Source organism: Mastacembelus armatus, chromosome 9 (assembly GCF_900324485.2).
Source record: "Mastacembelus armatus chromosome 9, fMasArm1.2, whole genome shotgun sequence".
NCBI lineage: Eukaryota > Metazoa > Chordata > Actinopteri > Synbranchiformes > Mastacembelidae > Mastacembelus > Mastacembelus armatus.
In genome coordinates this window covers 23,539,927-23,565,114 of record NC_046641.1, presented here as the reverse complement: position 1 = coordinate 23,565,114, position 25,188 = coordinate 23,539,927, and the positions used below count along the sequence as shown (strand labels likewise).

The following is a 25,188-nucleotide window of genomic DNA, read 5'->3' as shown; positions in this document are numbered from 1 at the left end:
AGCCAGTTTCAGATAAGGAGTGTGACTAATAGCTCCTGTGTGTTTTCACTGTTTGAGAGGATGAATACTATTTCACTTTTCATATTTTTACTCATTTTCCTAAAAGAGCATCTGGGAGATTAAGAGCTTTATTATTAGCGGTGAACTGGAGGTGAAGGTTTGTTTGTTGTTTCGTGTCAGGGTCCACTTCTCGTTGTGCCAAAATGATACATCAGCAGCAGAGTTAGCAAACAAACAATTAAAAAAATACAATAATTAGGTGCTGGCTCTTCCATTAATGAGGATTCAGAAGCTCTGACAAAAGATCTCCTCTATGAATATGGATGGTTTCTATTTTGGAGCGTTAAGGCGAAGAGGAGGATGAATAGGCCTCCTGAGGGCAACATAGCAGCATAAAGCTAAAGCTCTTTCTTTGGTTCAAACCACCTGGAGGGGTTGAGGGGATTTTCTTTCCCTGCAGCTCATATGGAAGAGTTGAAGCACTCAGCAAGGAGCCCTCTTTTAGAAAATGTCAAAAGCTGGGGAACTTTCTGGAAAAAAGGTCAAATCCATTAGAACTTGCCAGTCTGTCATTTGAAGTCCGGTTTAAAATGTCAACATCTGGAGAGAGCTGAAGGGTTTTAACTTCTCCATTTTCCTCCTCGGGGTCTTCCTGGGTCAGGTTTGACAGGTTTCTTTCTTTGTTGCTCCCAGCATGCTGCAGGAATACTGTTCAGACACAGCCAAAGCAGTTTGACCATGTTTGCATCAGAAAGTACACACACACACACACACACACACACACACACATACATGCAGAGGTTAAAGTTTGGACTAACTGAGAGACTTTGCTTTTCCTTGACTGTATAAACTGCACATAGTTCAGTAACGTTTACATACCGTGTCCACAGCCTGCGACTCGTCCTGCGCCTCCTGTTTCCCTGACAACCCCAAGTGCATGAGCTGCCCACCAGGGACCGCCTTGCATCATGGGAAATGTATTACCCACTGTCCAGCTCAGCATTACCTGGACCACCATGGTAGATGCAGAGGTAGGCCAAGACTTCATCAGCTGCACAGTTTAATTTGAAAATGCCTTAAAAGAGACGAAGCATCAGCCTTAATATTTAAATGGACAGTTCTGGCTCAGTTCTTTCTGTTTGCTTTCCACGTCAGCCTGCCACAGCTCCTGCACCGCCTGCTGGGGTCCCTCTGTGTCCCAGTGCACCTCGTGTCCAGGTGGGCTCCTTCTTCACCAGGGCCAGTGTGTGGAGGCCTGTGGGGAGGGACTGTACTCCCAGGACAACACCTGCCACAGTAAGAGGAGGCGTTTTAATCACCTGAAACATGCGTGGATTTCCAGTGGTTTAGTGGTTAGCCCTGTTGCCTCACAGCAAGAAGGTTCCTGGTTTGAAACCCATCAGGGGCCTTTCTGTGTGGAGTCTGCATGTTCTCCCTGTGCTTGTGTGGGTTTTCTCCAGGTACTCTGGTTTCCTCCCACAGTCCAAAAACATGTATGTCAGGTTGATTGGTGACTCTAAATTGCCCATAGGAGTGAGTGTGAGTGTGTGAGGTTGTTTGTCTCTATGTGGCCCTGTGATGGACTGGGGACCTGTCCAGGGTGGACCCCTGCCTTTCACCCAGAGAGAGCTGGGATAGGCTCCAGCAGGTCCCTGGGACCCTGGTTAGGACTAAGGGGGTACAGATGATGGATGGATGTGTGAATTTCATTTTCAGCCACTGCCAGTCTGCCCTGTTCACCTTCATCCCCCCTGCTTCCAGATTGTCACCCGTCCTGTCGCTCCTGTGTGGGGCCTTTGGCCTCAGACTGCCTGTTCTGCCTGAAACCAGAGGAAGCTCTCCTGCCACAGTCCGGTCACCCCCTCCATGGCGTGTGCACGGCTGGATGTCCTGCACACAGCTTCCTGGATGAAGTGCAGACATGTAGAGGTGAGTGCCTGAGGCTCCTGGTTTAATGTCTTCCTTTATTCAGCAGGAGCCGAACCGTCAAGACTGAGAGAGTGCGTCTCTGCCGTGTTATTTCATGGCACTAAGCCAATTAGCAAGGCTCTCGTCACTTTGCTGTTTAAACAGGGTTCACTAATCACTACCACTAATACAGTTTGTTCAAGCCCAATGAAAGAAACTAAATTCCATGTAATCAGGCTGATCTCACCCCAACACTTTGGAAACACCCTGCAGTACGTGCACCAGACTGCGATGTCATGTGCAACGGACGCACGTCTTAGTAGCGAGATTTGCCACGACCCTTGACCCCAATCAGAACCAGGATAAGTGGAACAAGTGAGGTGCATCTGCTGTACTGAAAAGCTGCATCTGACGTACACGTGTTGTGGTATTTTTTATTGTTGTCACATTAGGCTGAGATCTAATAATTATAATAATAATAATAATAATAATAATGCATGTGGAGTTTAAAACTTGTCATAGCAACATTTTCCCACAATTCAGCACAATACTGAAAGTCCGGATGGAGGTTTCGTCCTGATTTGGTGCTCGGATGGGAGACTGTGTAGACTTCGTGGGTTCTGTCTGGAGAAGGAAGATAGTGTGTGTGGAGACACCTGATTTAGGTTGTTTGTGACTGTGAAATTATGTTTTTTAATGGGGTAATTTTTAAGGTGGATTTCAGGTCTGAATGGGTACTCTGTCAAAGGAAAACAATAATCACACACACACACACACACACACACACACACACACACACACACACACACACACACACACACAGAGCGCTGTAGCTTACACCTCCTGTTGTCAGAATGCCAGGAGGGGGTTTTGTTTTTTGGACAACAATGAAGAGGAAACGAGAGATGAGAAGAGCACAGTCGATTTCCTTTACCTTCCTCGTACCTCCAGCCCCGTGAAATTCTATCCATTTACCACCGTCACTGCTCCACTGTGGTCTTACCTCCCTGTTTGTTTGTGCCCGCTGACCACACTGTGTTCGGCACTTGGCAGGGAGCACGGTGTTTGTTCTACCTGCTGTCTCTGCCTCCACTGGATCTACAGCCAAGTCATTCGTCAACGCCGGCGACTGGTTCGCGTCTCTTCTTTCTCTCAGCTCACTTTTTCACCTGCTGCATCAGCTGGTACCTGAACCGAGATAAAGCACACACACTGCTGCTGTAGCTGCCGCTCACATTAGGGCTGGATTTCAGGAGCTTATACTGAAACATGAGATAGAGAAGTGATGGAAGAAGAATATGGAGCTCGTCTTCTTCGGTTTTAACAACATGAAATCACTTTTGCTTAATTAAGGCTGTTTTCCTTCTGAGTGTTTACTGGTTCATCTTTTATATTTTTCACTTGCCAAAGGTTTGTAGCTTTTATGCAGTGACTGTCTGGAAATAAAATTTAAAATCAGAGCTTCACTGCAGCTTTTACTATTGAACCACACTAGTAAACATCATGGAAACTAAGCCTGGATTGCAGGGTTGCGGGGGTATGGATGCGTTTGCTGCCTTTTTCACTCCTTTGATTTCAAAGCATGAGTTTCCAGTGTGTGGGAGCTGAGCGACAGGGCCAACATGCGGAGTTTGGAGACAAAGGCATGTTGCACTCTGCGTGGGTTTGTTGGGATTTCCCACAGTGCCGCAGAAAAGTCACTGTTGTGTTTACAGTCACTCAGCAGCTGTGCTTTAAGGTGTGAGTGCAGTTCAGTGAGCGCATCATTTACAGGGTTCTGTGAGGAACGTCTTTATGGTTTCCTGTTAGCTGACGATGCTTTGCTCCTCAAAGCTTAGAAACACTGAAATGTGTTGCTGCTGCTGTTAATAAGTTATTGTGCTATTTGCTGTGTGAGTGTGAACTAAAAACCTCACAGTAATTCTCAAAACGTCTTTAGGAGTGACAAAGTGATTCTTTAAGACGCAAATTAGCCATTAAATAATGGATATTTGCTCCTTTCTGTAATGCGTCAGGTCAGACAGCCTCGATACAGAAACTAAAACTCTCCATTTTAGATCACACTTGAGTAGTTTGCAGATATATTCCTGCAACAGGCAAAAGTGGGGTCATGAGTCCACTTCTCTTTGATTTTATAGCTCTTGAGCTGGAAGCCATTTAGGTAATAGCATGATTTGTCTCCTCGCAACAGTTTACTTTTAAAGCTCAGAACAGGCCAAGCACCGGAGAAAATTTTGTTTACGTTACCTGGAATTGAATAGCTGCTGGTGGTTTTGGACCCTGTTCATCATCTGGGTAAAAGACAATCGCGAATCATTGAGGAGCTGTCGTTGTCTCTGTGATCGCAAACAAACAGCAGGTGAATAAGATTCCGGTTAGTTTGATTTATCCTCAAACTTCGTCATCGGACGCTCAGGTATGAATTAAACGCAGATGATTAAATGTGACTGGAGCCATTGCTGATTCTCTGGACTGCTGGTTAAGCCTCTTACTTTCTGTTTGTAATCTCAAATAGTGTGATGGATAAGCATGACATTTTGTACAGACGCCCCTGCTCCTGGGTGGATAAGGTCTGCTGACTCTGCTGCTCTGCTGGTTTTTTTCCTCCAGTGACATTTGTGGCTGAGTGAGAGTAAAAGCTTGTAAACATCAGCATGTTAGCCCCGTCAGCGTGAGCCTGTTTTAGCTGATGTGTTCAGGTTAAGTCTCGCCGAGCCTCTGGCTTGGCTGGAGGCTCTTGTCAAAGTGGGAAAAGACGGTGTTGAGGTTGAGGCCGGCAGTCGACTTGCAGCTCTTTTTCCAAGCTGCATGAGGAAGGTGCAGAAAGAACACAGCAGGAAATATATAGGCGGATGCACATTTGTCTTGTGGGTGTAGCTGTCATGGTAAACATCATACTGTATTTCCTGTGCGTAGCAAGGAGAGTTGGGTAATAAAAACACCAGAATCTGATTTGAATTTCATTTTCAATTATGTGATTTGAATGATGCTTCAGTCACCCCTCAAATTAAATATCGGATTTCTGCTTTTTCCTGCTCACGCTTCCGAAAAAAAAAAAAACCTTTGTGTTGGTGATACAGAAAATTGGATTTGAACTGCTTGTCTCAGCATAGACTTACATTGTACATCAGCTATTGTGTCTGACTGAGAGCCACTTATCTAGTTTGCTTCCACTCACAAGTTTCCTAAATGAGGTTCTGCACATAATGAGATGAGGATCATGTCGATAAATGGCACGTCATTAAAGTCCCATTCACAATAATATGTAAAGCAGTTGCTCCATTCAGCCTCTTTTCTCAGCAAGAAATGTTTCCCTCAGGTGTGTGTGGCACCAGGTGTATGGCCTGGAACAATGCAGGCTATTGTACGAGTGTGTGTGTGTGTGTGTGTGTGTGTGTGTGTGTGTGTGTGTGTGTGTGTGTGTGTGTGTGTGTGTGTGTGTGTGTGTGTGTGTGTGTGTGAGAAAGGTGCTGTTACAGATAATCAGACCTCCTCAGCACCGACTGTCCTGAAGCAGAGGAGGGTGATGTGTGATCACACACACACGGGGCTCACAGACAGCAGCGTTTATGTACATGCAGACTCACAGACACACACTTTGTGTACACATTAGGTGGGCCGGAGCTGACGAGATATCATATGTCTGAGAGCAAATTCCAGACTGTTAAATCCCTTCCCTCTCTAGTCTGCAGCCCACCTGTGCAGACAGACATAGCCGGTGTGTAGGAGGTTTAATGCTGCTCCATAGGCAGGTTGAGCTGCAGCGTACGTCACACACAGAAAGGTTCACACACACACCTGACCTGTGCTGCCGCCCTTTTCCTAACAGAGACGCATCAGTTGTCTCTCAGCCGTTTACTGTTGTTTGCTTGAGTTTTTGTATCACACTGTGAAACTAAGTTAATGCTTTAATGTTTCAAACACAAACCAGCTGTTGCACCTGGTGACATTCGGTTATTTCATGTTGGGGTTGTGTTTAAGGATTGGCCTGAGGTCATAAGGTTTAGTGAGGTTTGACCAAATTTCCATCACAAATCTTGAAAGTTGGACTAGTCATGATTTAAAATGTTTTATTCCAAATCTTCTTTCAGGTTTTATATTCAGAATTTGACCATAACTGTTCCGGTCTACATTTTGGGTTTCACTGATATGCTAACACGACGGATCAATGTCTAGTCAGCTGTCATATTTGTCATATTCGCCTTAAATCTGATCTCGGACCTCGATCTTCCATAGATCCGTAGATCCTTACAAGCCTGGCTTTTTTTCCCATGGGGTCCTACCTGACTCCTCTTTCTGTGACCAGTTTGGTTTGGACACCTCAGAAAACACTGGCTACAGAACCTGATCCACGATTCTCTGCTTTGTTTCCTTTGAGAGCAAGAAAGGAGAAGTGACTAAAAAATGCACGAATAGATGGAAGATCCAGTATCTGTCCTGTTCTGTTCATTTAGGCAGGTTGATTCAGTTTATTTCCACCAGCTGGATTGAATTTAGGTGGAACGCAGCCTCCAGTCAGACACGTTATCCCTCAGTCTACTTATAACTCCACTCCACTGCTGTGTCATGTCCACAGAATTGTCTCTCAAAGGAGGGGATGGACTTTTCTACAAACAGAACAGAATCAATGGAAATGCCATACAACCCTCCACTCATGTTTCTGCTCTGTAGCATGCACATCTCTCTGCTGCACTAACCTAATGATCAGCCCTGACTGCATCATGACCATCGTTTGTGGAAGGCACCACTTCCCCAAACTAAATCACAAGCTCATTGACTGTGCACACTGCACGTTATCACCCTCTCAGCACAAACCAACGTAATGAATCCGACTCCCCGAACGTGTGCACCAGACGATGTGTGATGAAAACGCCTGCACACATGACTCTGGGCGCTACAGGAATCGATATACGCTCCCTGCCCCTCGACAAATTAGATATTCAAGCTGCAATAACAGAATGAGAGGCTGCCTATTGTTCTTATTCTCTGCTCTTATTAAAAAAAATAAGTGACAGTATTTACCTCTGAGTGTGTGTGTTTTTGTCACACAGGTGTAAACAAGATGAGTCTGTGTTGGTGGTGGTGTGTTCATGACGAGCAGATATGTCCGTGGGCGGTAAACTCAATCAGGGAAACGTGTTGGCGCTCTTCTCATCTCAGCTTACCAATTAAGATGCCATATTTGCCAAAGAAGAAGGGGATTATGGGTAGGCGGCTGGGAGAAGGTGGGCGATGATGGGATGTCAGATTGACAGTTTTGCCTGACATCACTGTGACTTCAAAAAGTCCTTGCTCTGACACTGAGGTGCTGCTCCCAAAGGGTAAATGTTTTTTGTAGGGTTGAGGTACAGAACACACACACACACGCATGCACATGCACATGCACGCACATGTGCACACACAGTACACTGCAGTGTTGGTGCAGGTAGAGCAGCAGTCTGCTCCTGCCACCGGCTGTCATGCAGTGTGTACACAAGACCCGGATATGGCTGACAGCTCTCAAAGAATCCAGAGAGGAGTAATTATAAACACACACATACTTCAGTCTACAGCAGAAACTCAGTGCGCACACACACACACACACACACACACACACACACAGATATGCACACTCGGTGCTCCTGGCCAGTTGGTGACAGGCCTTTTGTCTTCCATTCCCAGTGGCAGCGGCAGCAGCCGGTCGGTTTGCGTCTGGGATCAGCTGCCAGAGCTGATAGCGCCGCTCAGCTATTTGTCTCCACGGTGCCAAAGCAGACATCAAACGCTGCACAGAGGCTGGTGTCAGGGCAGCTGGTGTGTAGGGTGAAGGGTGTGGGGGCATTTAAGGAAAAGGTGAATAACCCGGGGACAGTGTGGCTGCATGTCATTTAAAAAGCAGAGGAATGTTGCAGCAGCAGCTTCACAGGTAGAGCTAAATGTGATACTGTACTCTAATCTAGAAATCCTCTCATTAAATGTGCTGCACTCGTGCCCTGATCCGTCTTATACACTCTTATAATAATAATCATAAATTTAAAGAAAGAAATAAACTTGACTTTTGTTGAAACTTGCCATGAGGCATCGCAGACACAGTCAGCTGGGAAACATGAGCATGATGTGTTTAGTTGACAGTTTCCAAGTGTTCTGTCTTTCAGGTGTGAATCGTGTAACGTTATCTAAACTAAATAGTTCACACTGAGCCGTGGAGTCTGTTTCTGAAGTCTTCGCTGGCGTGGGGCCGTCCTGGATCAGGCTCTCTGAGCTGGCACCGCCTCTGGCGTTAATGTGGAACGTCTGAGTGGTGAAACTGGCTGCTGGCCTCATCCGAGACTTCCTCCGTTTCAGCTGGCAGGGCCGACTAAAAAGCTCAGGAGAATCAGATTCCAAAAACACCACCAGGGAAAGGAGCAAGATACAGAAGAGAGGCTGCAGCATGGGGGCAAAAACTGGCTGCAGTTCAGCTACAGATTCAGGCTGCAAGAATTTAGGTTACCTCAGCAGCAATATCATCAGTCCTCCTCAGTAAAGCTAAGTTAGTAATGTAGTATACATCAGAATGAAGTTGACTCAACTGAGAGTTGGTAGTGAAAATGATCTTTTTCTTCTCCAGACAAAACCCTTTCCATGAAATTCACCGAAAATACTGCGATGCAGCAAAGTTCTGGACCATAAAATGAGTTTTATTTTACTCCTCTCAGAGAGGAAGTAGGAAAGTAGCGTGAAGGCACAGCTGGAGACTGAGCTGCCTCTCTGTCTGGCTCTTTGTGTTTCCTGTGAATAAGAGAAGTGTTCTCTGTGTCCTTTTCAGAGTGTCATCCCTCCTGCTGGCACTGTGCTGGGCCATCTGCAGACAACTGCACGTCCTGTCCCACCGCCTCCAGCCTGCACGGGGGCCGCTGTGTCCCCACCTGCCCACACGGCTTCTTTATCCAGGACGGCCAGTGCCAAGGTTAGAGAGCACACACACACACACACACACTTCAGCTTCTGTGCATGTGAGAACACACACTGTGACATAATGCATTCACCATCCAGCCCCTGAGTCCAGCCTTATCCCTAAAATCAGAACTGTCAGAGAAGCCTGGATAAGATGTCCTCACTTTTCAAAGACGTCCTTCTTCTTGGAAGCTGGTCCTCACAGACGTGTGTCAAATCTTTTCTGGCCTCATATTTTAGTTATGTACTTGGTGTTTTCAGCTGCAGAACCTTGCACTAAGTAAGAATTAAACCCTTAAACTGCTGTTTAAGCCTCTAAACCGTAGGACAATGCAGAAGATACAGTAACTGTTATTCTTACACTAGTGGGATTGTTACCGCTGGTACCGCTCCTCCTGGTCCAAATCAAGACCACTGTTCTCATGGACCTGAAGTGTAGCTGCCTTGATTTCCCTTGACCCCTTACCATTCCTGGTAAATTTGCTTAAAACGCCGGTCAAAGGCGTACCAAAATGAAATTAAAGGCTGTTCTTTAACCCCTCGCATCATTTGGCAATAGCAGTTTTATTTCTATAGCACTATTTGCCACAACCAGAGTTGTGCTTTACGATATAATAACTAAAAACAGCAATAACACAATAAAAACAAAAGAACAAAGAGTAAAGAAGAAAAGGATAAAGGATAATGCTAAAATATTTCAATATTATCGAACAGATGAGGCTACTCTAATAAAAATCGGCAGATCATTTCTTCTTGTCTTGGTGCAGCCCTGCTCTCGCCTCGTCTTAGGGACAACCAAGAGTCTCTGGGTAGAGGACCGGAGGATCTGGTGACACTGCTACTGGCTGCTTATCGTCGCCTTTGACCATAGAAACGTGTTGACAGGTGCACATGTGCTGGAAGATAAACAGAAGGGAAATAACTAGAAAGTTTTAAACAAGGAAGAACTAATGTGGATTATAATGTGGATTATAATGTGGATTATAATGTGGACAGAGGAATCACCCATAACCAGGTTTCTTTGGATGTGCAGGGAAATGAAATGAGCAAAGTGCGACTGTAGGAGAGATGTGATGATTGTTGTTAGTTTTTCTTCAGACTCTGTTTGAAGGCACCCAGGGGAGTCATGATCTGTTTGATTAGCTTTTAGTTTAGCCAGTTGAGCGTCAAACAAAACGAGTTTGCCGTGTTCAAAACATCAGCACTTTATATTTTCAGCCAAGGTGAAAGCTTTTAACAGCGTGGGAGCGCTGGATGTTTATTTCATTGAACACATTTATAGCGAATCATTTTTAAGGTGACACCATTAACGGTGTAGCTGTGTTTTTGGTTGACGTCATGTGGCACGGCACAGGAACAGACTAAAGGCTCTGTGGGAAGTGCAGATGTGAGGAGCCACCTGGCAGCAGGCTCCTCTGCATGTCTGCCTCCTTTATGACCAGCCTCCCTAATGAAAATCCATTTGCTCTAATCTCCCATTCATTACCTTCACTCTGACCCCATTTGAAACAAGATGACCTCTTTTTATCTGGTGTCTTCAGGAGTTTTATGGTTTATCATGAGGGAAACAAAGACTTGGGGTAAACATCCCTGGATCTCCTAAGGTTTTTTTTTTTTTTTTTTAACTCCAGACTTTGCTGAGATAATTGAAACGGCTGATTCCTACACTGTTAAGAAGAACGATGGGCCGTGGTTATGTTTCCTCCTGTTGCCAAAATAAATGAGGTCTCTTTGCTTTACTTGCTCTTGTCTTCTTCAGTGTTGATTGGCTCATTAGAAGGTGCCCAGATACCCTGCAGAACTATTGTATTTCTTTAAAAGGATGAACTTTTACTGCAAAGTTTTGGTGCCGGTGACTTGATTTTTACTTGGCAATAAGACACAGTGAATCAAACGACTGTGAATAATGCAGAGCGGCTTTTAGTGAGAAAGACTCTTTCACCTTGGGCTTTTTGTTTGATGGCACATTTTCTGTCTTCACTGAATTCGGTCTCAGCCTTTTTCCTGTTTCCAGCCACAGCAGCAGTTTCTTCTACAAGCTGACAGGTAAACAAGTGCTCAGCGTGCAGGAACATCTAGCAGGGCCAGATCATTTTCTCTGGAGCTGATGGAGACCAGAGTGAATGGAGATGTATGATGATGCTGCTGTGTGTCCTCCTCTCCTCTCCTTTTATTTCCTCCCACTCCTCCTTACCCGCCTCCCATGTCCTTCTCATTTTTATCACCATGATAACTCTTTATGACTCTTTGCTCCTTTCCCTCCCCCGTCTCGCTCTCCCTTGCTGTTCTCTGCACCTCCCAGCCTGCCACCCGACCTGCCAGACCTGTGCGGGTCCCTCCCAGGCCGACTGCACCTCCTGCCCCCCGCTGGCGTCCTTACAAGGTGGCTACTGCAGGACAAGCTGCCGAGACGGACATTTCCTCAGCGCTGTCACCGGGGAGTGCCTCAGTAAGTCTGTGCTATGCACATTGTGCAAAGCTTTCATCACACATGCTGCCACCAGCATTTTTAACCCGAGTGGGCCCGGTGGGATCAGAACCACGACCTCCGGCTGGATGTTGTGTGTCTCTGTAGCTGCAACCACTTGCATTTTTCCTGGGGAATGCTTGTGAAACAGATGTTGCTAAGCCCCAGTCAGATGGGCCTTATTTCCAAATGTACCTGGTCAGTGAGTTTGAACCTACACAGGCTTCATATTCCCAGTATTCCCAGTAATAATTAGAGTTTTTCCAGTGCCATGCTGCTCATTCCACATAAGGAACTGCCTGTCATTCTGCTTTTTTTTTTTACCTTTAAGCTCAATATGAAATTTCAGCAGCTCCAACATAATAAATAAAATGCCTGATTAAAAGTGTGGAATTAGCCTTTAGCATGTCCTGTTAGCAGTGTAGCCATGAATGACAGGCAGGTGGTTTTCTATGATTTCTGTCGTTCATTATTCACCTGAGGTGATGATGTATGCTGCAGGTTTAAGTCACACTGAATGACATCAACATGCACTCGATGCTTGTGGATTAAGACTCAGACAGACTTATGACTCGGTTTCATCTGGCTCCCCTTCAGGGGACGCTTTTGTCCTGCCCCGGTGAACGTCCACATCGATTATAGACCGTAATCTGTCATTTCCAGACACATCAGGGAAATGACTGAGCAGCACAGTGAACAATATATTCTCCACCTCTCCTTCTACTGCTAATCCTGTACCAATGAAGCTTGAGATCAATGTGTTTTACTTAAACGTGGTCGTTACTGCAGAGACACGAGCTGAAGTTAAATAATTGTGTATTTTTTGCTTCATTCTCCATGGAAACAGTTGAGCACAGAATAAAGAACAAACACAGGTTTAATAATTACAGTTTTAACAGATTGCATATTAAAATAATCCTCATTATAGGTCATTATAGTGTATTTCTGCTGGAGTGGCCTTTGACTGCGAGAATTAAATTTTGCATCATGGCTCACAAATCATCCTTTTTAAAAACACTTAGCAAATAATTACAGGACTCACAGCTCGACCACGTCCTACATCACAGCTGGACTTCAGTGGAGTCAGTTCAGTCGGAGCAGTTATCAGGAGATAAAACCTACTGCTTTATTTTTCACCTCTGTAGTTAGAACAATAGCAGCTGCTGCCGTCGACCAGCAGGAAGGAAATATCAAAACGTCCCATTCGTTTTTATAATAGACCCAGTTAGAGGACGGACAGTTGGAGCGTTGAGGATTTGGATGGACATGAAATGTCTTGACTCATTAGTGCGTAGCATTCACAACTGTGTTTTTTCCATAGCCTGTGTTTTAATCAGCTGTGGGTCTTTCTATAAGCATCTAAAACACAAACTTCTAATGAGTTTATCGTTGCAGTTTTCAGAGAAGCTCTACATCAAACATCCGCCAGGAAAAGGATGAGCTTTCTTTAGATCTTTGCTCGTAAACAGCAGCGTGAGGTGCTTCACACCTCCACACCTCAACATAATGCAGGCAAAAACGATAAACTACCAATGAGGAAATAAACAGAAAAGGTAAGATTAGAGTGTTTGGTTGGTGAGGTAGCGCCTCCTGTTGTCCTCCTCCCTCTCTCCGGTTAATGAAAAGAGTTTTTAACTGCCTGGATCCTCGGCTGTAGATTAAAAACAGGCGTGTTTACACAATGGGACGCCGGCATGGAGGAGATAGAGCAGGGGGGCAAACTGAATCTGAGGGAAGAACTGACTTTTTAATTACAGTTTTTGATGACACAGACTGTTTGAAGACGTGAAACCACAACCGGATTGACACAAATACGTGTACGCACACACGTGGGCAGACTCACACTGCTGGCCTGCACACGCAGAAACAGATAAGCATGTGTAAACACACGTCCTTGTTTGCAAACACACACACACACACACACACAATCTGAAATGGGTCAAGCTCAGCCAAACTCAAGTTAATAAAAGATGCCTTGTGGCACTTCTGGGCCATAGAAATACTTAGGTCATCATTTCTGCATGGCCAGGACACACACACACTCACACACACACACACATAGACAGACACACATTTGCATTACACCTGTCCACCCAATGGAGCCATCACTGTTACATAAGTCTTCAGACTCTTTCACTCTCATCCTTGAGTCCAGTCGCCACTTCGTCTTCTCCTGCTCTCCCCCTGTTCGTCTTTCTGTCTCAGTCTCTTCAGGAACTCTTATTTGATCCGTATTCGACAGCGACGTCACTCTCGTCACCTTCTTGTTACGACCGGCCATTCCAGCCCATTGATCTGACAAATTCCACTAGAGTTTGTCCTTACAAAGCTCTTATCTGAGACTCTTTTCAAGGCGTCAGTCCTGAACTGCTGCTCGTTTCTGATTTATGTTTTTGCAGAAATGCCAGCACCCACTGGAGACCTACAGTTATACCCGTACAAATAGGCCGTAATGATGACAAGAAGTAAAAGATGTCACATTTGTTTTTGGGCCAGTGTTTCTCTTCATATGAAACGTTTTTATTTTGGCTGAATTTCCATAAATACCAGTTAGTTGGACTATCTTTCCATTTTCATGTGTCGTTACGTCGGGAAGTAGATCCAGCAGAAGAAACACAAATACAGACGTGACGCTGCTCACTATGACAAACGTAGACAAATGTAATCTGTCCAGAACACAACATTTATTCCACCTCCCCAGAAAACCCACATGAATGTAAACACCCAACATTTGACTGAAATAAGCTTAAAAAATGTGACTCTCACGTTCGCAATTAATCTCTTGGTTCCTTCATCATGAAGCAGGAGGCAGTCCTATTTAGTTGTAGTAAAACATACAGGTTCTGTGTGTAGTTTGTTTTTGGTATTACAGGCAGCATGATCATAGAAAACAGCATTTGATTTGTTAGGATTGTAAATTACCCAGTGCGTATCTTTTATCTAGCCTGCAGATATTTCTTTCATCAAAATTACATAATAGGAGAAAATTAATCCAACATAAGATATGGGTGTGGACGATCCCTTTCATCCTCGTCTGGCTGTGAGAAGAACAAAGAACGTCTTGACTTTTTCTAAGTACTTATTTTAGCGGGGAACAAGGACACTAACAAGGATTTAAGTGTCTTAAATGTGCAGATGATGGGAGCAAAAACATCCTTTGGATTTTGAAAGTGTTAGATCTTTTTGACATAGTGGAGTGAAGTTAGAATAGTGTATAAGAACCATGCTCCAGACCAGGCCTTAGTCTGTTCCATAACAGGGGCAGAACGTTCTCAGTTTTGCACGCAGAGAAAAGTAGGACTTGTGTAAATCCCTTCTTTGTTAGGGCGACATGTCTAGACAGGGTGAAGTCCGTGTCACAGGACCACACAGCTTGTCTCTCTGCAGCGCTCGGTCTTTTCTCACGCTTGAAACTTCAAATACACATGATGTCCCACTTTTGTTCCTCTTGCTTTCTGAACTCCTGCTGCACCTCGTCCCTGGGAGAAACTGTTTAGAAGAAAGTTTCATTCTCTTTTTTCCACTCTCCGAAATCACAAGCTGAGCAGCTAATTGAGAGACGTCAGAGACCAGACTCATTAGAGAAGTTTCCGCGCTGCAAAAACTTGCAGGAGATGCCAAAAAAAAAAAAGTATGATGCAGGATAATGTCTGGTGTGAATCGGGCCCACAGGAGAATGCTTTCATCCACTCTGTGTGCCATACATTTATGACTCCAGCATACCTTTTTATGGGCTTCAGAAATGGTAACTACCCCATTACATAGGGACCCAAATCAATACCAGTTTAGTTTTATATTCAGTTTTAGCCTGCACAGTCAATAATCCCTGACACCTGAGTTATCTTATCTCCACTCTGGAGCCATTTGTTTAGCACCTGGAGCCGGATCGCCTGCACAGTGTTGGCAGCAGGAATGCTGATATGCGTTTTGTTGTAAAGTGGTGTGGATGGAAGACGACAGGGAGGAAGTTCTTTGTTTTCGTCTTTTCTTCTGTTCCTCTGTTCATACTGGCCCAGCTTCCTAAGGAGAATGTGCACCTGTACAGATGCCATGTTCAGGAGATTATAGTCTGAGCTTTTTAAGTGTTTGTTTGAGGAAAAGCTGCTCTGGAAGCAAAATAATCAGGGAGGAAAAGCCGTCAGAGCCATCAAAACGTCTTCCCAGGTAGATAAAACAGCATATAGTCACTCAGTTATGCATCTTAAGAGAAAAGTCTGCTATTATTTCTGTAGATGTAGAGAAATATTGGACTGTATGACTTAAATATTTAGCAGTGAGTTTCCCTGTTAGTAATCCAAACCCAGGCTGCAGGACGACATGTACGAATATGCAGGAGAGAGTCAAATGTAATGAATCATTTGTAATCAGCTTTTTCCATCTACCACTTCATCTGCGTTAATTAAAATCACAGATCCTCATGTTTTAACACGTGAGACTAAAGGTAAACAGAACTGTGCCCTCGGGCCCATGACTGACTCTGCATGTCATCAGTCTCTAATGGGTAATGACACAATGGAGCGAGTCTAAGGAAAGTACAGAGCATTAATAGAAACAGTTCAATACATCATGCCTCTGTTTTTCAGGGCGTGGAGGTAGAAACAAACACCTACTCTGTGCAGTTTATGAGGTGACTGTGTTTGAGGATCCAGGATGCCCCAATTGAAATGTTAAAAATATTATAAAGTTTTCTTTAGGCTGTAAATCACTTTTTACCATTTTAAGCCTATTGTCGTCCTCCTATTCTTTTCCTAATAAAACTCAGATAATAAAACCGACTCATTTTCTGTTTAAATCCAGATTTTTTTTTTTGCTACGTAGTTTGATCTTCGTCCGCTTCCACCTTGTAATCCCTCCAAACGTTCCTCATCTGCATCTAACGGAAGAAAAGTGAGTGATCCTTCTCTTTATCTGCCACCCTCACCTGACCAGCACACGGCGCTCCACCTGCAGAGCTCCATTGTTCCCCCCTCTCCGCTGTAGATATCCATCTTGGTATGGACAGATAACTTCAGGGTGCCCACCACTGTGCGAGCCAGCCAGCTCTTCATTGTTCTGCTAATCTTTGTGCCTTTGGAGTGATCCTGCTTAGCTCTGTGGGAATGTACAGGCCTGAGGCCCGGATGGAGCCGCAGGAAAGATTGACTGTGATTTTGGGAGCTACAAGACACAGGGAGAGAAATGATGCCACAGAAATATCTCACTGTCTTTTGTCTTTTGTCAGAAATTCATTTTCCTTTTCGCAGACAAGTGCAGCAATTAGCCGGGTTTGATTAGTGCAGGGCAACAACAATCTCCAGTGTTTCTAGGTGATATGTCTCATTACTTTTATTGATGAGGATTTTTTGTGTGTGTAGTCTTTCTGGAGTAATTGCTCGTCTTCACCATTTGCTTTTGGCTTTGAAGAAGCTTTGAATCCTTGAGAGGATTAAAGATAGAAAAGGTTTTTCTGAATAAATGGATGGCCTTGGATCCTGCATAGCTACTGAAATATTAAAATACAGAGGTTTATTAGCACTCTGGCCCCCTCTCTGTCCTCACGTTAAGGCATTTGATGCTTTGCCGTTTCAGTTTTCTGTTCACCTTTATGTGAAAATCCTTTTTTAAATCCAATACTTAGGTTTAGGTTTGATTAGAAAGCCAGAAGAGGTTAGTGTGCACTTACTGTGCACAGTGTGAACAAAGACGACCATGAATTACACCAAACATAACTCAAAGTTTGGTGTTTCACGATTAGCATGATATGAAATTATTTGTTTAAGATCATTGCATTTACAGCACATAGAAGGAAAATTATATGAAGCCAATGTAGCAGCGTGTGAAGAAATGTGATGTTTATCTGTGATCAGAATAATGATGTATGGAATCTGAACCCCCGGTCCTGTCTGTGTGTTTCCTCCAGGGTGCAGTCCAGACTGCCAGCGCTGCACGGCAGACCTGCAGACGGCCGTCGGCAGCGTTTGTCTGTGGTGTGAGGAGCCGAGGACCTGGCTGCTCGGTGATCACTGCATCTCTAGCTGCCCTCAAGGCCGCTACGCCTGGCATGGAGCCTGCATGCGTAAGGACTTTTAGTCCCTTGCCTTTAGACAGTACATAAGAAGGTCTAAGGTCAGGCAACAGATGCCCTGAATGTAAATTATGTAAGAAAATCCCGTCAAAGATTTGATGTTTTATTCATCAGTCAAAGATCTTTAACCCTTGTGCAGCTGCTGGTTGCCGTTTTTTCTTGACCCTCTCAAAAAAAACGCTACTAACATTGAATTCAAAGTTAATATTCAAGGAAATGTTCTACGTTCTAGAGGTATAGGTTTGTCACAGGAATATTTTAGAGGAACAGATGTCACTGAACAGAGAAGCACTTTAAAGTCCTCTCCATTCAAGTTAAAGACATTTAAAATGACTTGGCTTTGAACAATAAACTAAACCGCAGCATCTTTTCCTCTCACTATTGTTTAGTTTCAATATTTACCTGCTAAAAACAAGAAGCCTCCTATTCTCCATCTGTCAGTGCTGGAAGTTAGAAACCTGCAGCTCAGCTGTAAATTGTGTAGAGACTGAAAACAGTAACTGTGAGCTGAGCAGAGATTTGAAGACTTGGATGATTTAGTTAGTTAGAGAAAGCAGATATTAAAGGATATGAACAGTTACTCTGCCCTGTGAGTTTGCCTTTAATAATTTAAGATTTAAAGCCTAGAACGTCACTGTACTTATTAGGAATAATTAATAGGAACATCATCCTCATTCTAATTACCACAAACCTCATACACGTGCAGGTCTAAACATAATCTCCATCACCTTCCTCACCAGGATATTCTACATCATCATCACCTTCATCACTTATCCTTCTCCCGATCACTCTGCTCTTCATCCTGCTCATCTTCCTCAGTGTCGTCATTATACTCATTAGTGTCATGATCATTTTTATCCATATCATCCTCGTCCTCCTCATCATCACCGTTCTCATGTCACCTTCATCCTCATTTCTCAGTAATTTCTCATCGTTTTTTAGCCTTATGTGCTCGTCATCACAATCAACACCCTCCTCTTCATCCTCTTCATGTCATCCTCATCCTCATATTTGTATCATCTTCGTTTTCCTCATCATCCTGCTCTTTATCACAAGCAACGCCCTCCTCCTCTTCTCTTCCTCTTTGTAACTAATCATCTTCATCACCATTACCGTCGTCCTCATCTTTATCAGTATTATTACCTCCATCCTCCTAATCGTGTGCTGATTAATGATCCCATTTATAAATATCATCATCATCCTCTTCTTCATCATCATCGTCATCATAATCATCGTTCTTACTTTTATAATTGCAATCATCCACATCCTCACATTCCTAATCACCAAAATCCATCCAAATCGTTCTCATCCTCACCTGTCAGGCATTATCCTCTTCAGTCTGATTGGTTTTAGCATCCTCACCCTGATCACTTAGACCATCATCATCCTCCTCATCCACTGGTTCAGCAGCTCAGCTGGTAATCAGCACACATACTGTATTTAGATCCACAGTGTGGACACACACACACGCGCACACACACACTTATGCAGATATATAAAGAAGAAATACTAAGCACATGTTGATATTTGCTTATGTACAGACAATACAAAAATAATTAGAATTTATTGCACCATTGTACTGTGGTCACAAGAAACAGATTAAATTCTAGCTGTACCGGAGAAGCTCCTGCTGATGCTGATTCAGTCCTGATGATGAATTTAAAACATCAGAATGAAATGTGAGGTTTGCAAATTGAAGCTTATTTTGCAGTAGATGATTAGATGTGTAGCGTGTTGTGGTTGTGTGTGGGGAGTGTGAGGATGAAGTCCTTGATCGTGATTAATGAGACTAATGAATATGTGTATTTAATCAGGTTATATCTTTTTTCATATTAATGGATTTGACTTTCGTCATCCAGCATTTCAGAGAATTTCGAGGTTTTCGTGTGTTTAGAACAAGTGCATACACTTTCTCATTAAAAAACGATTTTCCAAGCAGCATGAATTGTTGTTAGCTGCACAATGTTCATGCTGCATTTTTCTTTTTCTATCCCATGTTTGTCTTTGTTTCCATGACCCGGATCCTCATTGTGTTTCTCTCCAGCATGCCATCCATCATGTGACACGTGCAGTGGGGCGGGGCCTCTCTCTTGTACTTCCTGTCACGCTGGAAGCGCCCTGTTGCCCTCCGGTCTCTGCGCTCCCAAATGCCCCCTTGGTTACTATGACAACGGCCACAGGATCTGTCAGGGTAAGTGAGATAACACCAGTGCTCCCCCATGGGGCAGGTGACCCTGGATGACAAACTAAACACACACTCAGACAATTCATAGCTCAGCAAAGGCTCCCCGATCCTCCTCATCATCATCATCATATAATATTATATATATAATAATTGCATTTATTATTTATTCTATTTATTTTTTTTCACTTACGTAAGTGTAGAGGTTGATGATCTTATTCTGTTTTATTCTGTTAATGAGCAGGTGAAAACAAACAAATCAACAAATCTTCTTTTATTTAATATGAAATCATTCAGCTCAGACAGCACGTCATCATTTTACAAACACTATAAAACTAAGTAGTAGAGAAAGTTTGATAAATCATGATGACAAATGTGAAAAAGACAAAACTACAACCTGTTCATATATTATTCAGGTAGTGTTTGGTGGTAGTGGGCGTTAGTACACGCTGTCACCTTTCACCCCTTTCTGTCGTCTTCAGCGTGTGACAGCCAGTGTCTGACGTGTGACATGGGGGGAGTTTGTACGTCCTGCCGTGACCCGACCAAGGTGCTGCTGTTCGGCGAATGCCAGTACGACAGCTGCGCCCATCAGTACTACCTCAACACCACAACCCGCGCCTGCAGAGGTACGCCGCCATCCTGATGAGCACCCAGCACACACTGCTCTGGCACAGGGAGGGCGAGGGGAAACCCTGGAGTAACAGTGAGGACATGTAGTGCAGGGTGCTACACTGAGTTTATGGGGTCCACCCATCATGTGATAAACTGTAGGATCCTAAACAGTGAATGTGCATTTTAACTCAGCATTACATTTTCCAGAAGTTGATAAATGGTCTTCAGAGGATCCATGTCCGGGCAGAATAATGTTTCATTCTGTGTACAATAATTCATAAGTCTAATTACCTGCTGACCAGTCCAGACCACGTCCTGTCAACTGGTCTGACCGTGCCACAGATACCAACTTTAACTGACAGATGACTGTAAAACTTTATTTCTATCATCCCATCAATGCCCCTTTGTCACCAATTTGGTTCTAAGTAATAAGGTTTTTCTACCTATCAGGGCCCCAAAGGACCCAGCGCCTGAGGTGGAACCGCCACGTCCCATGGCTGTTTCACGATCAGTAGCTAAGCTAACTGCTAGTGGCTAAATACACAGCTAGCTGTGCCTCCCACGTCAACAAGTGGTCTTGGCCGTCCGGCTCGTGATGCTGTGTTTATCCCCCCAGCTAGTCGCAGCCGCTGCCTGGATGATCTACTGAACCTTTCCTGAACCCAGAGCGTTGGAAAGCAGCAGTGCTAGCGTCTCTCTGAAAGCTGAAACAGCTTTGAGCAACCTCTGGGAGCTCTCAGCTTTCAAGGTTCCTGAGTGAATCTCTAATAAACCTGTCAGCACTTCTGCCAACAACCTACATTCATTGTGGTTTATCCTGATCTTTAAGAGGAACCCCTAAGTTCCCTCTCGGCTCCCTTTGGAACCTCAAAACTCCCGTGGAAGTTTTTCTTTTAGAGTAGTCTGCTTTCTAACAGTAAGGAAGTAAAAGTCGACTGTGCAAATAGTTTAGATAAGAAAAAAGAAGCAAATACAGCTGCCAAGGTTTTGTACGTTCATCGTCCTCACATGACAAACAATAACAAATAGACCATAAAATCAAGATTTTAGTGTTTTTGTTGGTCCATTTATTAATTAAATGTATCATGTTCTTTAATGAGAGTAGTGCAGAGGTTAGCACTGATGCCTCACAGCAGGAAGGTACTGGGTTTGAATCCTTTCTGTGTGGAGTCTGCCTCATCTCACCCACTGCATGCTGGGATTGTCTCCAGCCTCCTGTGACCCTCTGCGGGATTAGCTGAATAGATGATGGACGATGTCAAATGAGTAAAAGCAGTGAAGTTAACTAAATATCCATCGTGTCAACTTGTTTTCGTACCGTTGTTGACCCCTTGACCCCTTGACCTGTCAGCGTTATAACGTTTTTCATTAGAACTACATATTCTAATAATGTAATCACCCTGTGTACGATCTGTACCATAGTTAACCATCGCTTTGTAAACTCTGTCCTGCTGAGCTTTTAACACAAACAAAGAGTTTTATTTGCCCTAATTGTGTTTCATTTTCTTGCCAATGTTAATGCATCACAGCACAGACACGACAGATGTGCAGGTGATAAGAGAGAAAAAAAACAAAACACAAATGGGTTTAAAATAAATCCCCTGCTGAAAAACTGTTTATTAATCTCTTCTTCTCTCCCTCCCTCCCTCTCTTCTGTTCTGCTCTCACCTTTTGCTCTCGCCTTGAAAATCCCCTCATTTTTAACCACACACACACACACACACACACACACACACACACACACACACACCTTCTCTGCTGTCACCGTACTGTCTCCAGAGTGTGACTGGAGCTGTAACTCCTGTAAGGGCCCTCTGCGGACGGACTGCCTGCAGTGCATGGAGGGATACGTGTTGCAGGATGGCGTGTGCACCCAGGGGTGCTCCCCTGGCTTCTATCGGGACGGAGACAGATGCCTCGGTCAGTCGACTGAAAAGCAGATAAACTCATCCGCACCGTGTTCGGCTGCTGCTGTTGCGGCTGCATGAATTTCCCTTTGAGCTGTTTTCTGTTTGTACCTTAGTGACTATTTGAAATTATACATTTATAATCTCCGTTAAGCAGATAATCAACAGCAGGGTGTTAAATTCTTCACAAGAATGAAAAGTTTTCATGACGTCTTTGCTGTGCCTGCTCAGGTGCACCGTGAGGAACCTCAAAGTGCCTTATTATTCTACCTTACTTTAATATAATGACTAGAATATGAATCCATTTAACGTCTGAAGAACATTCTCCTAAATCCTGAACCTTCATTATTAAAATAATCTCCAGAAAACTGGGCAGAGTGAGTCACACTGAATGAAAAAGCAGTTTGTTGTTTTTATGTCTACTGTCACAGCTCCATGTCACTCGGACGCCAGGTTTTATGGCCGAGTTAAACGGCCTCAGTGTGTTTCTGTCTCTCTGCCAGGCTGCGATGAACACTGCAGTGTGTGCGGAGGTCCTGGACAGTGCCAGCAGTGCCAGCCTCCCTACACCACCCTGCACGGACAGTGTGTGCTTGACTGTGGAAGAAACTACTTCCTGGACGCCTCCTCCCAAGTCTGCAGACGTGAGCGTTTACACTTTAAATACATCGTTTGTGAATGTGGTTTGTGTTGAGGGTCAGTGTATCGGTTTAGAAACGGGAAATAAAAACTTATTTGAGAATACTAATGGTGTCTGAAGGTTAAACTGTAGGAACATCATGTCAAGGAAATGTGGGAGGGCAGAAGGAGTAGCATGAAAGAATCACTGGTTTAGTAAAACACCAACACAAAGAAAAAAAGAATGTGGTGAAAATCTTCTGCAGCTTGCTCCTCCGACTGTGTGCTGTGCGATGGGGTCGGACGCTGCAGAGCTTGTCGTGACCAGACCTACCTCATGGAAGGATATTGCACCCCTGACTGTGGACATGGATATTACTCCGACCAGAAGACCAGGACCTGCCACGGTAATAACACAATGTTATTTCTGCTTTATGTCTGAAGTGAGAAATGGCCTGAAAATCATAATAATAATAATATTTACTCAGTTTTTGCCGCCCGGTCTTTCTGAGGTTTGTGTGAAATAGCAAACAAATAAAAGAAACATCTGGATTTTAACTAGATTATTCATCTCAAGGTTTTTTATCCTGATCTAATAGATTTGAATATAGTGTGTGTTAAATGATGAACACCACCATCATAGGGCTGCATTTTATTATATGCATATAAAATTAAGATAAATAATGCAAAGGACCAGAAGACCTGACATGTAACAGATCCACACGGCTGATTGCTGGGCTGGATAACCAACACAGACTGATGTTAGATATTAATGTCTATTCACGGCTGCAGCTTTTGTGTTAAGTTCTTGTTACTGTTCTTATTCGTTTATTGGCCAGAATAAATTCTTGTTCCTAATCCAGAATTTATATGGAAGAAGTCGCCTAATGCTCAGGCTGAAGTTGCTCCTGTGATCAAATATCCATTTCTGTTTTAAAACGGTGATGATGGAGGTGGACACAGATTTATCCCGTTTCTCCTTCGACAGTCTTGTAATAGTTAATGTTACACAGAGGTCAGGTGGTCACAGAGTCTGTCAGGCACAGGTGAAAGGTAACCCCCAGGTGAGCTCTGTGTGTCAGATGTGAAATTAGAAATGTGCTAATCAGGGGCTGAGCTCCTAACTCACTTAAAAACCTTTAGCCGGGAGCCGTAACAGTGATTTAGGATCGATCTTTGAGCGACTCTCAGCAAGGAAAAGACAAAAAGTCGTCACTGAGGAGGCGGGGCTGACCCCGGTGCCCTTTAGCTTTAAAGAACAGGCCCATATTTGTATATTTGACCCTTTTAAAATGTATTTGAAGGTACCTGGAGAAAAGTGACCGTGCTGTTTATCATCTGCACTGAACACAACATGAACGTCGATGCTGTGGTGTCTCTTTATATTCACATAAACCTCGGTGCAGTGATTCAAACGTGCGATCCATCAACACAGGGGGAGTCTGTATTTGCCTTTTTGTGAGCCTGCAGGTGCGAATGTCCAGTGGGGATGAAACGAGCTGTGACCGTTCGCATGATCGCTCTGCTGATTGTGACGGACCCAAGTCATCGCTGCTGCTTTGGTGCATTTTCCCTGTTGTCAGATATTATTATTGTGGCACCAGGAGCTTTTTTTCTAAGGGTGAAGATGCTTCATGAGTAACTTTATCTTTACAAGGATCGACCCTTAATCTTTAAGGGAAATTGGTGGGAAACACCCACAGTTATAAGAATGTTCTCTCTCTCTGCAGCTCCTGGTCTTTAAGGTCCGTATCCGATGACTGGACTGTTTATTCTGCCTGTACAGTCCTTCAGCTCAGCAGCAAATTATATTATTATATTTCCCTTCAGTCACTCCTCTAATCTGAAGGTTTTTATTTCGTGTGTGTGTGTGTGTGTGTGTGTGTGTGTGACATCTTTGCATTAACAAACGTGCGACAGCAGCCTGTTCAGCTCTAGAGCAGCGTTAGGCTTCATGTAAAGTCCTGTTTCTGGCTGCCTGATGAAGTCCAGCTCCCTGGTCACTCACATCTGCAGACTTGGTCATAGTTATTACTGCAAACAGCCACTTTCACATTAAGCAGGTTCCTGAGTTCATTGTTATAATGCATATATAGAGAAATTGACCAGTATAGTCGCAGTTTCTTTCTGCTCTTTGTCTCGTCGTCCTGCAGGAATTTGTTGTTTTGTGCTTTTTAGCTGAGCGCTAACATGAACCGTCTGACATTAGACGCCTCCTGTTACCAATATACTAATTGGTTCCCATGCATTGTCTGCAGACAGGTCATTAAAGCAGTTATGTACTTTCAGTTTTTGGTTTGAATGTCAGCCTGCAGGCAGAGACGCCCGAGGCCTCTCACAGCCCACTGAGGCTGTGAGAGGCTTCATGAATCGTCACAAAGAATCATTGTAATAGAGAAATACATTATCATGCGTCCTTTGTGGTAAATGCTTCTTCTCGTGAAATAATGAACATTTTCAGCCTGCAGGCTTCAACTGATCCACAAGTTAATCAAGTGAAATACCCTGTAAA

The 25,188-nt window shown here is 44.0% G+C and overlaps 1 protein-coding gene across 4 annotated transcripts in view; it reads left to right on the top strand.

Moving 5' to 3' along the window:
- Window positions 1-25,188, top strand: part of fras1 (Fraser extracellular matrix complex subunit 1) — a 184,682-nt gene that overhangs the window by 90,538 nt on the left and 68,956 nt on the right. For all 4 annotated transcript variants that reach the window (XM_026321901.1, XM_026321900.1, XM_026321899.1 and 1 more), the window contains 11 exons: window positions 891-1,031; window positions 1,156-1,296; window positions 1,762-1,929; window positions 8,696-8,836; window positions 11,126-11,272; window positions 17,190-17,345; window positions 19,399-19,545; window positions 20,019-20,165; window positions 21,931-22,071; window positions 22,562-22,702; window positions 22,943-23,083. In XM_026321901.1, the coding sequence (XP_026177686.1) occupies window positions 891-1,031; window positions 1,156-1,296; window positions 1,762-1,929; window positions 8,696-8,836; window positions 11,126-11,272; window positions 17,190-17,345; window positions 19,399-19,545; window positions 20,019-20,165; window positions 21,931-22,071; window positions 22,562-22,702; window positions 22,943-23,083 (1,611 nt within the window). The remainder of the gene's footprint in view (window positions 1-890; window positions 1,032-1,155; window positions 1,297-1,761; window positions 1,930-8,695; window positions 8,837-11,125; window positions 11,273-17,189; window positions 17,346-19,398; window positions 19,546-20,018; window positions 20,166-21,930; window positions 22,072-22,561; window positions 22,703-22,942; window positions 23,084-25,188) is intronic.